At 44.1% G+C, this 15,439-nt stretch overlaps 2 protein-coding genes across 4 annotated transcripts; one reads left to right on the top strand and one right to left on the bottom strand.

Annotated features, from left to right (window-relative positions):
• Positions 1-380: 380 nt before the first annotated feature.
• On the top strand, positions 381-10,873 carry kcnk6 (potassium channel, subfamily K, member 6). Its single transcript, XM_040174287.2, has 3 exons — positions 381-2,340; positions 4,744-5,136; positions 9,562-10,873. The coding sequence occupies exons 1-3, from the start codon at positions 1,815-1,817 to the stop codon at positions 9,807-9,809; spliced, it is 1,167 nt and encodes a 388-aa protein (XP_040030221.1). The 5' UTR covers positions 381-1,814; the 3' UTR covers positions 9,810-10,873.
• sertad3 (SERTA domain containing 3) lies at positions 10,874-14,982 on the bottom strand. 3 transcript variants are annotated; one of them, XM_078109060.1, is made up of 3 exons: positions 14,790-14,982; positions 13,959-14,036; positions 10,874-13,101 (listed from the first exon to the last, which is right to left on the bottom strand). In XM_078109060.1, the coding sequence occupies exon 3, from the start codon at positions 13,092-13,094 to the stop codon at positions 12,279-12,281; it is 816 nt and encodes a 271-aa protein (XP_077965186.1). In that variant the 5' UTR covers positions 13,095-13,101; positions 13,959-14,036; positions 14,790-14,982; the 3' UTR covers positions 10,874-12,278. The 3 variants fall into 3 exon arrangements, with proteins under 3 accessions (XP_077965186.1, XP_077965216.1, XP_040030234.1); XM_078109090.1 differs by lacking the exon at positions 13,959-14,036 and having other exon boundaries at positions 14,790-14,980; XM_040174300.2 differs by lacking the exon at positions 14,790-14,982 and having other exon boundaries at positions 13,959-14,227.
• Between the last annotated feature and the right edge of the window lie 457 nt (positions 14,983-15,439).

Raw genomic sequence — 15,439 nt, 5'->3', positions numbered from 1 at the left:
CCCTGCAGGAGTATTCAGACGTTGCACACGGCTGACTAATGCAAGAATTATAAGTCAGACTCTTGTGCAAAGAATTAGGCGTATTTCCAATTCGTCACTATGCTGTCACGTGATTTTTGCATGATTACTCAGAATGCTACAATCCTTGTGTCAATGATTTGTGGAAACAGATGACAAGACATCAATTAAGTTATTCAATAAATAATGAAGAAGAGGATTAAAAACAGAAATAATATTTTGTGTTAATAGCAGCTGAGCTGGTGGAAATCTTCTGGTCACAAGCCTGAACTTTTAGCCGGTAGGCAAACCAGCCCTGTCGCCCCCTGACTATGAATACACAGAGACTAATAAATAGATTAAAAGGCACACAGTGTAACGTCAACCATGTTTATCGGAAAACAACATGTTATGTAACGTGCTCACATGTGTCTATGTGTATATTCATTTGCACAAGTTTGTGCAGACAATTAAATGTTTTTTATTGAACTTGATGCTGATACCAACACATTATTTGCTGAGTCACAACCTGCCGGCTGCAGAGTGAAAACAGAGCTTTGTACTGCACGCGCAGTAGAACACAGGCTTGTTTGCAGCAGAGTGCCCGGAATCCTTATTTTTCACATCCAGGGGATAGTCAGGAGTAACCACAACATGTTGTTTTTCTAAATAAATTGTTTTCATGTGTGAGCGTTAGGCAACCAAATCATACTGTGAGCACAGTGCCTTCATCAAGATCAATGTATTATTTCATACATTCTACTATTTGCTTGATTCTCCTATTTGGAGAAAACACATAACAAGAAATGTTAGCACAAAAACAACCAGAACAGAGATACAAACCCAGGACATCTCCGTAACAACTCAAAGGGATGTCAAAGTCTGGCCCTGTAAACATATTCATAGTAGAGCTGCCTATACTAAACACTTTGTACTCGGCAGTATGTCGCCAGTTTTATAGCAAGTTTTGATACAGCTCTGCGTTTGTGCTACATTAAAGGCCCGTGGAAATTAATTAGGCCATCAAGCCATCATGGGAGCGCTCCACGCTGATCCTGACTGATCCTAAGACAGAAGAAACTCTGGTGCACACTGGCGCTTAACTTACAAAAACAGTAATGAACAAGTATGAATAAGTAAAAATTATATTTCTGTTTTCAGTTGGATTGTAAGATGACCTTACATTTTTTTGTATTAGTTTTTTCTTAGACTGAGCAAAAAATCTTCTCTTGACTGTCAGAATGCCATTTAAAATTCTGAAGGTTTTTGGAGGGGTTTTGTTTATATGTTCATTCATTCAACATTTAATATATGCAATATTTTATTAAAATGCATTCAACTTGACGACCATCGTAGACTCGTTTGTGCTGTATTCTGTATTAAACAGAGGTGCTGGTACTTTATTTAGAGCTGACATGGTATAGATAACACCCCGGCACAACACAATACCAGTTCAAAAGTACACCTTCTAAAAGTATATTGAAGTTTAATCAACACCTGTTGGAAACTCCATCACGTTATCTCGGTGGACCCAACAAACTCACAAATTAGCCTCAACAAGTGTGTGAAAATCACGGCCTTCATTCCATGTAATACGAGAAAAGTATTTTTTTAGATATCTCAGCATTTTTCATCATCATTTTGTTCAGGGTAGCTGAAGCAAGCACTTCATACGCCCCATTATCAAGGCGAAGACAATATGGTTATTTCTTATTTTCAAATTAAACGTCCTTTTTCATGCTGAAAAACAAGTATTTTCAGCAGTGTGACGATGCCTGCAGTTGGCGACCTTTTGTTTTCTCCTCCCATGATCCAGGATGCAGGACTTGCAGGACTCGGAGCTGACCACACCCCTGCTGCTTCCCCGGGGGGAGGAGGTTGCGTTCCACGGGAGGGGTTCAAGTTCAGCTGGGACAGCCCCCAAAAAATCACCAGTTCCCCCACATAGAGAGGAGAAAAAGAAGAGCGCAGTCGCAGACGGAGAGGGAAGCCCCGGCGAGCAGCTGATCCCGGAGAAGAGAAAAGCCATGCATTCCGCAGGCAGGTCGTGGCTGCTGCTCACCGGCTTCGTGCTGTTTTACGTCGTCTACCTGCTCTTCGGCGCGCTCGTTTTCTCCAGCCTCGAGCGGCCGGCGGAGGACCGGCTGCGCGAGGACATGGAAGCCCTGAAGCTCGAGTTCCTCAACGACAGCTGCGTCAACGTCGCGTCGCTCGAGCGCTTTCTGCTCAAAGTGCTGACGGCCAACAAGTACGGCGTCTCCGTCCTCAGGAACGCCTCCGCCGTCTCCAACTGGGACCTGGCGTCCTCCATGTTCTTCGCCAACACTCTGGTAACCACCGTCGGTGAGTCGTAGAGTCCAAACTACTTCACCCCCCGATAAGTGTGTTACTTAGTTTGTGATTGAAGAAGTACAAGACATCATAGTGGCGCAGTTCATTCTGCGCTGAATATAAACACCAAGTCCAAAACAGCGACTTTTATTTCTTGGAGGAGAAAACGCAACAAAAGTTCTGGTTCTATGTTAATGCTGTTTTTTTGTTTTTTGCCACGTGCCATGGATGTGACACTTTGTCGTCCTCCATCACTTCCTGTTCGTTCGTACGTGGGAAAACTCTTCGTTGTCACGATCAGAGGAAATATTCAGACTCTGGGTCTGTTGACTCTTGCTGGTCGGCTGAGTTCCCTGCTGGTTCCCAGCAGACTGCGGGGTCTGACCAGCCGCGTTCAATGCGCAGCGGTTGTCTGACCACGTACAGTTATTTTATAGACTCCTGACCTTTGTTTCAGAGGAAGTGAAGGGGGAAGCGAGGTAGCTTCCCCCTCTTTATGTGCTTCAGGTTTTATTTTTTATTTCAAACCAGCTGGGTCACCTACATGAGTATTTCCGTGGTGTACCTGAACTGTTCACACACCTGCACGACCACCCACTTAAACGCCCACTTAATCATCTCCACCAGTCATTAGTTTGTGGTTGAGCTTTAGACCTAAAAAAAACATTTCTGAAAATGGGAAGTTGTGCAAGGTTTACGTCTATACAATTAAATGTGCAATATTTTGTGTACTTTTTGTGTTTTCTCGTTTAGTGACTATAGCTTTACTTTTTATCTATGAACTATTTTAGGGATGTCTGTCTAGAAAAGAAATGCGCTGTGGTTCTGAGCCCAGGAAATGCATCATGTTTTAAAATATCTCCTTGTAAAGCTTTCTAAACTAGTACAAAAGATGTCAAGACGTCGACGGACGCGCACTCTGCCCCATGCAGAGTACACTTTGCTTGTGCGTCTGGCAGATGAATGCGTTTTGCTCATCATTGCATTCATCTGCCAGACATGCATATGCAAGCAAGAAGAATGTAGTGACACAAAGTTGCACCATTGGAAATGTTCTGTTCAGATGCCAAACATGGAAGTCTAATACTGCTTTTCTGTTGCTCTGAATCAGAAACCACTTTAAGCGTACAAGTCTTATTGGTTGACATCATTATTATGGAACATAATGCCACTTTGAAAAACTAAGGCACCATGTGGTTGGTTACCTAAAACCGAACATGTATTAAAAACATTTGCCTGAGACGACCACTTTCCAATAAACCGACTATAGGACCTTGCGTTCTTAACTGCTGTCCTTGTAATGATATGACTTCAGTTTTTCCTTTTTGTTTCAACATTTGCTGCCGAAGCCTCATGAACTCTCCACCAAGGTACCGCCGCATACTGTGGTGACACCACACCGAGAATGTTTTATGACGAGCTTCTGCTATTTAAGCAAAGCACTCCCATGCATGAAGCAGAACGGAAATCATCTCTGCGTTCAGGGGAAGTTGGTTTGTTCTGTGTGATGCATGAATTTCATCCACAATGCCGCGTGTGTTTCCTTCTGTGACACTTAATTGGCGTGTTGACCTGCTCTGTTGGCTTGTTGAGAGAAAAGAACACACAGGCAGTCAGATGATCGCGCAGGCTGTGAAACAAACCACCTTTTTATGATCTGAACGATTTTTTTAACCTGGATCTAAAACCAGAAGTGAACTAGTCAAATGTTATTAAGTAGTCATTTTATTATAGTTCATTATTGCATAGCACGGCTGTGTTAACAACGACAATAGATACAGTGAGTTGAAGTGGAACCAGACTCTTCCGCATAATCAGTTAGTGGGAGTTAAATCAACGTGTCAATTGTTTGGAACTGTGAGTTTGTCTCCAGTGTGTGTGATCGTCTAAGGGGTGGGACGTGAGATGACTAAAATGAGACACGGAACGACCACAAAGAGTTGCAAAACATCACAAAGATGATGTAAAAAAATACGTATCGGAGTCTTTGTCTTCTCCTCATGGGGGACATGCTATCATGTGTCATTCAGGCTCTGAATGGAGCTCCGACCGTCTCTGACCTACAGTTGGGATGCAGTTTAGCTCTGCATTCTGTTAAGCGCCTGACTGGGGACATTTGAGATGTAGTAAGTACTGTGGTCTTAGAAAATCGCACCACTCAATGGATTCGGTTACTGTATATCACTTTTTTTGGGAGGGGGGGCATCAATTTTTAATTTCCTCAACCCTTCATAAAAAGACTTTGTTTGTTTTAAAGTCCACGGCTGCAGGGCGATGACGTAATGACTCTCCTCACAAACACTTGGCACTCTTTCTTCACCCCTACCACGCTCAGGGATTTAATACTTATTTTATGTCGCCTGTCTTGTGCCTCCGCTCTTCCTCCCAACATCCTTCTCCTTCCATCCCCCCCAGGTTACGGCCACACCACTCCGCTGTCCGACGCTGGGAAGGCCTTCTCCATCCTCTATGCCCTGATAGGAGTCCCCTTCACCATGCTGGTGCTCACCGCCTGCGTCCAGCGGCTCATGCAGCCTCTGGTCCTCGGCCCCGTCGGCCTCCTGCAGCGCCTGGGTCTGCGGCCTCGGCCGGCCACCGTGCTCCACTTCACGCTGCTGCTGGTCCTGGTAGTGCTGTGCTTCTTTGTGGCGCCGGCCGCCGTGTTCAGCAAGCTGGAGGCTTCCTGGTCGTTCCTGGACGGCGTCTACTTCTGCTTCATCTCGCTGTGCACCATCGGCTTGGGAGACTTTGTCCCGGGGACACAGCCCAGGCAGAAGCACCGGTCGCTGTACCAGCTCTCCGTCATGTGTGAGTCCCCTTGCGTAGATCACGATCACATCCGTCCATTCAGTCCTCCGGTGTAGCTAAGCTTTACCTACTGCCCAAAACGCCCACCTTGTTGGTTGTGTTTTGTCATTTTTGTTTAAAATTAAGTTGGACTATAAATCGCTCTGTAACTTCCTACTAATTATTTGCAGGCATGTTTTTGTTTAAGTCAACGCAATGTCTCGTATTCCGCATTAACGTGCACCTTTTAGAATGAGAGAGGTCATTATGACTGTAGAAAACACTTTTTGTAAAACTGTTTTCTCCGTTGTGTTTTTCCGTCCCATTTTTCAAATGTCACTGATCTTGCAACACGTGTAAATGTAGCACAACTCAACAATCCATGTGCTAATTGCGAAAATAACCCACAAATATTTTCGACTTGTTTCCAGAAGCTAGTTTCACTCCCCGGCTCCTCCCATCCATGTGGATGCATCTGTTGGCCAAACAGCTCCCTGAACATTTCTCCGCAGGGCTGCGATGTATCAGTGGGTGTTAAAGAGCTTTAAGTGGTCAGAAGTGCTTTACAAGGACCAGATCATTTAGCCGTATATCTCAAATGTAATGTGTGAGCAAGGCTTTCTGCTTCAGGTCCCGTTCCTTTGTTTAGTCCCATTTGCTTCTGATGCGTGACTTGTTTGGAGTGTTTTTTACAGTCTTGCTTGTGCGCTCCTCACACACTTCCTCTTATTAAGGCTGAGTCATCACATGTTTGATAAGAAGGTGTTGTCTCATCAGGACACGGTGGCCGTGTGTCTCAGCACAGTTTACCACAGCAAGCAAACAGGCCCACACCAACGTTAATGCAGAGGAATTAGTACTCGGCCATGAAATTTACCAAAGGCGTGTGGAAAAGACTCTCGTGCTGCTTTCACAATCCTCAGTCATGAGGCAGCACACACTCCGTTGTTATAACACAGTGTGCGCCGAGGTGGGATGTCTGGCGCAATATACAGAGTGTAACTGCACATGCAGTCCCGCCCTACTCCTCTGACACTGACGTATGTCGATCACCTGAATCATTGTGATCTATAGAATAATGAGCCGTTTAAAGCAGGTCTACTGGGCAGCTGCTGACGGCCTTATTGATCAGGCCCCTCGTTAGGTAAACGTGACTTGTATTCCACAGAGCAACTTCTGAGTAGTGACGTTTTGCATCTTGTCAGCCAAACAAACCCCACAACGTGAGCATGAGTTTAAAACGAAGTTAAGGATCATTGTGATCTTTTTATTATTTGTTTTTTTATTTCCCCTCGGGCGCGTCTAAGAATATAAAACACCACTGTACCTCCGCGTGCATTGACATGAGGGCTAACTGGGGCCCTCCTGCAGTCTGCTGTGGTCTACGCCCTGTGAGGCTCACACAGAGCCGCCACATGTCTGTCTCCGAAGGGGACCGTCTCATCGCAAATAATACAGGTGGAGAAGGGGACATATTTTCTGAATTATTTCCCGAAGCTGACCTCTCATGCATTCTTCCTTCTCACCTGCGATGTAGGAAGTGGCGCCTCCCGCTGCTTCTTTTCTCTGTAGCGGGGCCGAGCAGTGGGTCCCTGCTCTCTCTGAGTCGTCTGCCGGCTTCCTGGAAAAGGGGGCCAAGTACACTCTTCTGCGTGGCTACGGTTAGATTTGTGAATGGAGCGATTCTTTGTTTATCGGTGTGTATTTTGTACATTCATGTTCCCCAGAGAATGAACCTATTGGTTCCTGAGGCGCTGCCATGAGGTTGAGCTTTTGGGGTTTGGGTGAAGTGCCCTAAAAATAGCTACATAGATTTCCATGACAATTGGCACACACGTTTTGTTTTTTTGTTTCCTCTAACGCCACCATGAATCAAATGTAGCGGACTAAAACTCTTCTAATCCAAGTCGTATTCCAATCACCTGCAGTTGTTTTGTGAATTAAAAAAAAAAAACTAATCTATAGTGAGATGTCTGTGATGATAATGATTGTTAGCATTGTCAATATGGGCATTTTAGCATGCTAATGTTAGCGTTTAGCAGCCTGCCTCAGCAGCTGCCAGGGAAACGGTTCAGTGTTGTTCATAGCGATTAGAATCGCCATGTCAGACACACTTTTCAGAAACCACATGAGTGAGTCACCTTTCTTCTTCTTACCCAGTGGTTCTTGATGGTAATTACCCTCAATTCATCCCCCGCTGCACAGCTACATGCAGACACGCACAGTGATGTCTGCAGATGAAGGGGTTGGGCAGGAAACCCCCATTTCTCAGTGTGGAAACCGTTTTAGCGCATTCACAATGGCGGCATTCAGAGGTTTGCTGTGGCTGTTATTCGATGTTGTTCTAAATTGAGACCTCCCAGTCACATGACTGTTATTTCGTGTGATTCGACCAGAGGCAAGGCAAGGCGTTTTCTGTTATTGAATCAGGGTTGGAATGAACTTTTTTCTTTATCTTCAAACGTAGCCATGCTGTAGTTTTAGTCATCTGTGTTTGGAGTGAATATCCAACAAACACAGATATGACATTGTGTTTAGATGAATGCAGCTTTTTTGTGGGGATTTTACTCTCAAAACCAGAGGATTCCACCGTAAAACACTAACTAAAACCATTAACTTCTGCATCTTTAAGGTTAAGGAGATTTTAATGTTTTTTTTAATAGGTTTATTGTCCAAAGGACAGCGGTGGACGCACTGGGAGTATTCTTTCTTTTTTCATCCTCTGTCGTCAGCTAATCCCTTGGCTTGAGTCTGGAAGGAGGCCCAGCAGTTCACACGGAGCGGCCGTGTTGTTTCTCCATCCCACAGGCTGCATTATATAATGATGTAGTTGAGACCGATTAACCCACGCCGTCCCCGGCAGGTTTCTGAGGGACAATTGGAGAACAACTTCAAGACGTGAAACTTTTTTAGTTTTTTTTTCACCAGAATGGCTAAAACTGAGCAGATATCCATGTATACACATGGATTGCCTCACTATGACTGGCCAATATTAGAGGAGGTGGATTTTAAGGCTTTTCACCACAGAATTCTCTACTGCTGAAGAGCAAATATTGTGAGGTGGTGGTTTGGACTCAAAGCCCCTTTTAAGTCCATTGTGTTTGCCCCCCCCCCCCCCCCCCACCCATGGCAAAGGATTCAGGAGCAGTATAATGTTTCATACCAATTCATCAATTTAGTTCATTGCTTTAATTCCATTTGATGACTATGTGCCATTACCTGTGTTTCTCAGTCTTAAAACTAGCAGCATTTTGTCCCTGAGCTTCACCGCACAGCTTACTGTCCACTTCCCACAGTGGGCTGAAAGTGGCTGAGCTGTAATCCGATACTTGGCACACTGGTATAGGACCAGAACTCTTATGTAGAGAAGTTTCCGTGTATACTTGTGACCATAGAGTCTTTGGAGCGGAGCAGGAATAACACATTTTTGACTTCCACTAGAGACTTTTGTCCTTGTGCTCAAAATGGATTCCCATTTTGGTCCCATAGAGGTTTTTTGGGACCGTAGTTTCTCTGCTCCTAACTGGCCACATTTAGAGATGTTTACGTGGTTGTGGGACACTGACATTGAACTATTAGCATGTAATAGTTTAAAAATTGTAGTTCCCTGGGTTTTTTTTTAATGAAGATGTCCTTATTAAAGCGGTGAAACGCCCACGGTTAGGGTCCCTGTGCCGATCTGGTTGAAACCTTTACACCAGTGTGGTTATGTCCTGCTCTACTTTAACTGTACTACACAAAATGACACGTGCTCCTTACACCTTGAAACCGCTCTGTGGAGAATAGCACATGTACCTACAGTACTGTGAACCTATTTAGACTGAATAAACACACTGCTACAATTTCTTGTTGTAATCGTTTTGCACCATAGATCTATTGTTTTAACGCACACCGGCACGTGGCAGACAGGATTTTACGGAATGTGGATGTTTACTTTTAGTTGTAACCGTTGAACTAACCCCAACTCCCGTCTCGTGGGAATTGGTCGACGTCTTTTGTTCTTATACCAAACTCCTTCTATAGTTTATTCATCGTAGCACCAAACCTCCAATCTACAGGGCTCTTTGAAAACGTTTCCACAAATGTATATTAATGTATAAGGGAACTACTGTACACGTCCGGCTATTCTGAATTTTCCATATAAATTGCTCTTGTGAGCTTAAGTGGTTGAAGTGTCTTGTTGGGTTTAGACCTGTGAGACACGAAGCGTTGAAAGCTCTTTGTTCTCTCTGCACAAGGCTAAGCTCCGCCCACACTGTCTGATGAGTTTTAAGTGCAGCTTTAACTTCCTGCTGGATGTGTGTTAAGATACGTGGGGATTAGAACTTTATGTGTCATAAGATTATAATGTAAGGGTTATACCTATTATCAAGCACTTGCATTGAAAAGAGAAAAATAATTATATAATTTTTTTTGGTATTCCTCCTGTCTTTCTGCCCCCACTAGTCTACATGTTCGTGGGTTTGATGATGATGTACCTTGTACTGCGCACCATCCACAAAATGGCCGACCTGCACGGCCTGACCACCTTCCTGCAGCTCCCGCGCTGCGAGGACCCTGACCTGGACGAGGACCAGAAGCCGATCGTGGAGGTCGGACACGGGGCTCAGGCACCCTCCTTCCGGACGGAGGAGGCCAGCAAGCCCCTGGAAGCGGCATCGCAGGCCTCCTACAACACCATCAACACAGGCTGAGTTCAGAGAATGAAAAAGGAAAAGAAATATCTACCTCTGGTTGGCTGAATCTGAATTCTTAAATTCTGCCTTTTAAAAAAAAAAAAAAAAAAATTCATTCCGTCTTCCTCTGTCCCCCGTTGAGAAACACTGGGGTCCTTCTTTCCATATTTCACATCTGCACGTCACATGGGAAGAACCTCCACACACAGACCAGGGCGCCTGGTGATCCTCGGAGCCGGGGTCGGCCCCCACCACTTGGGTGCACCTTGATAAGCATGAATGCTGCAGAGCGTTTAAAACACGGGTGACGTTAGCTGGAAAATCTGATGGTATTTCCTGTGTAAGAGCGGTGACTTTGCTGTGCCTGGATCAGCCTGGCAGACTACAGAAACTCACACAACAGCACTGGGGACACTGCTCTCCTTTCACGGTGCTGCCCCCTGGTGGTCACCACGTGGTAGTACCCCTCCAGGAGAGAATAGAAACCGGGTCAAAGAGTTGGTACCGAGGGGTCGAGGAAGAGACGAAACAGGACTGTAAATAGGTCGTCACTGTTCATTTTGATGAAAAAAGCGCATGTGTGTTTAGAGATCCTGGACACTTGAAATGCACTTTAACGTTTGCATCAGATCTAGTTGAATGAGTAGGCTTATACATCCGGGTACTGTAAACCTACGTTGTGCATGTTTTGTCCCGTCAGTCCAACGTGTGTCCACATCGGACAAGATATAAATTTACGTTTCCATTTATTATGTTTTCTGTAAGCTTATTGGCCTTTGTTTTGACTTTAATCAGCAAATGTTCATTCTGTATTGTGTCCGACCCCGTGAAAGTGTCTGCAATCACGAACACCCAAAGTGTTTTACTTTCGGCAGGTCGGACTGAAGCTGAAACTCATCAGTTATGTAATCTTCTTCCACATTCATGGTTCTGAATGTGCTACTGCTGCTCTTCAGGGTCATGAATGCCCCGGATCATTGATGCATAGTAAACTTCATCACCCCCCCATCAGTTTCCAAAAGTGTCAATTATGAGCTGTAAAATGTACTTTATGCGTTTATAATAAATAACTTTGAAAAGCATTTTTATTTTTTTATTTTATTAAAAACATTGGTATAAATAAAGACAATTGCCTTTTTTTGGAAAAGAAAAGAGTCCAGGCATTCTGCCCTCAATGTCGAAATCATTAAAAATAATTTGTAACAAATGAGAGAAAATGACATGACCGTAAATTAATATAGCATTAGGAAATTGGCAAACATTGTATGACATTCCATCTTAACAAAGAATACAACATTCATAAATAGTGTGAGACTGCAGTCCAGCTATTCACAAAGGACATTTGAACAGAAAGCAACTGTTGCAGAGGTGGAACGAAAGTACAAAAACCTGAGTGACCAGTGTCGCGTGCTCCCTCTGAGTGTTGAATGCAGGACCAACACGTACAGCGGATTCTGCTCCCGTCTCCTTAACCCCCCCCCCCCCCCCCCCCCCCCAGAACATACACGAACCGTACACGTAACAGTAGTCCCCTTTATGGGTTTGTATTAACTCATTGGACCTGCAATATTACCATTGCTTAACATGTAGAAATGACACGGTAAAACCAACTCGTATTAACAAAAGTGCAATAATTCATCTCTAAACCAGACCTAACGTTTGAAGCCCAGTGGGACGGGCGGACCTGCAGATGAGTGAACGGCTGCTTACAGCGCCACGTAGACTCCCATCTGCCAACGAGGCTCACAGCATGATGCTAAGCACCCGCCGGGACTGATTACAAAAATATATATATAGATTCACATCTGTACAACAGAAGCCATCGCAAGGCGGTTGTGACTCCAGTTGAGATAGTTACTTTGTACCATAGCAATAGCCACATGGTTGTGCTGTGTACAAACTCTAGTATGAGCGCTCTTTGACTAAAAGCCTCGATTAAAAGGCGGTAACGGCTCTTTTTGATCGGTGCATATGGATTTATTTCACGGGGAAAAAAAGAACCCCTGACCCAATCTCATCACCTGACAACATCATTCTAACTTGCTGATAAGTATGAGGTGAAAAGATTTCTTCACAGAAGTTTGACCTATAAAATTAGTGTTTCAAATGCTCTTTCAAACAAACAGCATTCTCTCACACTCCCATTAACATTTTTTCAGACAACACATTAACTGGTAGTTTGATGTGCATGCAGGATTCCTTGGAGCTGTGGTGCCTTTGACGCCTTGTAGAGTGAGACTATTGTCTCATTTATTCAATGAATTCTGTATTTTAATCACACCTTTCATTTGTTCCAATTAGCTGTCGCACTTGAAACTGGTACACTGATTTTCAGCTGTTATTCACTGACTCATTGCCATTAAGAAGAATCATCTGGTTTACCGCACAGAACGTTTTCCCAAATGGCCTCATGACTGGAGATGAGTGGCTAGGAAAGAGCGGATGCGGATGAAAATGTGCTGAAAAGGGAGAACGAACGCAGACATCTTAGATCCTGGTTGCTAGAGAGGGACAGGGGGTGTAAGGGGAGGAGAAAGGGGGCAGATACTGGTAAAAGTCGTCCCTAGCCTGGTATCCACCCCCACTGCCTATGAGCCCAAGCACACCCATGTCCCTCTCCAGCAGGGATGTGTCTATATCCTGAAAAAGATCGCTGGACTCTACCTGCTGCTCCCAGCTTCCTGCATAACCCCTGCCTCCCTGTTTGGCCCACGCCACGGCTCCCTCGCAAGGGCCCATCAGGTTCTCCAAGGACCTGAGAGGCGTCCGTGGAGCTGCCTGCGGGCTCCCGTCAATGATGGAGTCCAGCGCCGTAAGAATGGAGGTGATGGCGGCTGAGAGGGAGTAATCGGAGTCCGTGGACATCGATCCCCAGTCCTCGTCTTCCTCTCTAACAGGCAGCAAGACATTAGATGGTCCCGGATGGTAGTTCATGGAACACCTGCTAGCGGCGCTATTCACAGAACCCAGAGGGCAGCCGCCAAGCGCCGAGGGGCTTTCGCAGGACATCGCCGCGTCCCCGGCGAAAGCCCTCTGGGGGCCCAGCGGAGAGTCGCAGGGTGGCGGGGACACCTCCATGTCCGCAGATGGCGCCACGCTGTCTTCCAGGCTCATGAGCCGCAGCGTGTTGGCGATGAGCACGGAGCGCCGGAGGCTGGGCTCGGGCAGCACCTGGCCGCTCTGGTACTTGTTGAGGGAGACGGAGAACACAAACTGCCGCTGGCTCTCCCAGGTTGGGCTGCTCCGGTCTGACTCCTCCCCGTCCTCCGGTGGGTGTTTGCGCTTCTGCGCCTTGATGATCATCTTTGAGCTGCGAGGGGGGAGAGGAGGAGGAAACGGTCACGTAAAATCATCTCGAAGTATAAAATAATACTAAAGAGACTAAAGCGTGGGGGGCGATATAAAAAATGCTTGTGAGATACAAAGTATTTCATTTTGCGTCACTCAATAGTAAAGGAGTCAATGTAAACGTAATCCAACATTAAAACATTATCATAAACATTAAGGATTTAAAGTATAAACGATATCCCTCTGACAGCCTGTGGTAAACATTCGTCATGTTCTACTCTTATGGTCTTTTAACAGGTAGTAAATAAGTAGTTTAAAGTTGCAACCACAGACTGAGACAGTAAATAGGGACGAAGCAGTATACGAGATACTCAAGAACAGTAAACATGTTAAACGGTTAGCTGGTTGTGGTAATAATACATTAACAACCATATTCAATAAGTGACGTGCAATCCTCGTTTAAATGGCTGTACTGCTTTTTTGTTTTCGTTCAATTTTGCCCGAATGCCTTGGGAAATAACTATTTAACTAACTTAGATATTTGTTTAGTTTGAATTGACACACTACGGAGACAGGAATATGAAACCTTGGCAATTCAATAACCATAACGTTTATAGTAAAGCCCGCTCTGTGGAAACTCCAGTTAACTTAAGGTTAGCTAGCTAGCTAGGCTAAGGTGAAGTCCCGCAGAGAGCAGCTAGCCACACTTCGTGTGTGGGGGGTTGTGACGTTAGGAGGGAAAAGGAGAGCTCTATAGAGGCCGTCGAGACACACGCGTGTTGGATCGACTCGAATCATCTCGAATAACGAGACAGAAACTGTTAAGACGTTAAATCTTGTAACACAGATATAAAGTCAGACATTTTTAAGCGAACAGACCTGTTGAATCGACGTCGGTCCTCGGTAACTTTTAGTCGTGTTAACGTTCGTCGATACCGCTGGTGGTGGTTGTCTCCTCTTCGGTTTGGGCAAAAAATATATATAAAGTATGTCGACGATTAAAAATATATTAAAAACGTTTAGTTTGAGACGCTGCAGCTGCACGAGCCGACCGAGCCGCTCTCCTCCCGCCCGTGATTTGAGTTTCAATCCGAAAGGTTCTACGTTACCGTTGGTGGCTGGATGTAACGAAATGCATCATGGGTAGTGACGTTTATGTAAATTACAGCCAATTTGAATAATATAGAATGTTAAAAATGACATTTTTTTACCTACATATAAAAGGACAATATAATAATACTTTCACAATAAATATTATATATACGTTCTGATCCTTTTCCACGCAGACCCGATTGTTAAGCTTGGTGTTATATAATTTGCATAGTTCTAATTCCTAAAGGATTACATCACCAACAGAGGGATCCATCAGTATATTGGTTTTACATACAAAGTATGGCAATATTTGTGTAAAACAATAGTGGATACCGAAAGTCGGTTCCAGTCATTATATATATATATATATTTCAAATTAAAGTCACTGTAAGATAATTAAACATGTATGACAGGATACCGGGCTATTAACTTTAGACCAATATTAAATAAAAATGTACACATTTCACTGGCACCTCCATAACACATAACGACAAAGCAAAAACAGCTAAAGGCTGCACATATGACGCTACGCGTCCGCGTGGAAATGAGTTTTACACTCTCGGTAATAGAAGTCGCATTTGTCCGATTCGGTCTTATGTCAGACACTGTGTTATTTACCTGAAAGATTGCGATCTTTGGGAAGGACAACGGTCAATAGAAGTTTCTTCTGCTGAGACAAACTACCAACATGTCAAAGTCTACTGTTTCGATCTAAATTCCACACCTAGAAGATTCCACGCAGCTTGAAGAACCAGTGAGTCAACTTTTAAAAAACAAGCAGCTCCTCCTTGGCCAATGCATTGGACGGCAGAGAGAAACATGTCGTCACTTCCTGTACTCTGTCAAAATAAAAGTCACTAAACATCTGCCGCACATGTTTAAAATACATATAGTATAACATTCTAATAATGTTACGATATATATACATTTTAATACAATAAATGATATAATGTAACTCAGGTGAGGTTTTCTAAATATAAATTTGGGCATATTTTGGCACCATTTGTATATATTTATACTATTATATACTATTTATACTATATATTTCACTTGTATATTACTAATAGTGATCAATGGATCCAAATACAACATTCTTTTTGGAAAATAGGATTTCTGTTTTCAAATAAGTGCTCATCTAAGTAAAAGATGTAATGGTGTACCAACATGTGCTGTTGCGGTGCTTAATCTAATATGTAAAATGTAAAGATCCTTTGAAGCATCTTTTCTAATTCCAACAGTAAAGGTATTAATCAAGGAGGTGTACACTA

The sequence above is a fragment of the Gasterosteus aculeatus genome, chromosome 1, assembly GCF_964276395.1.
Source record: "Gasterosteus aculeatus chromosome 1, fGasAcu3.hap1.1, whole genome shotgun sequence".
NCBI lineage: Eukaryota > Metazoa > Chordata > Actinopteri > Perciformes > Gasterosteidae > Gasterosteus > Gasterosteus aculeatus.
The sequence above is the reverse complement of the archived record's forward strand: the minus strand, read 5'-3'. Positions and strand labels throughout refer to the sequence as shown.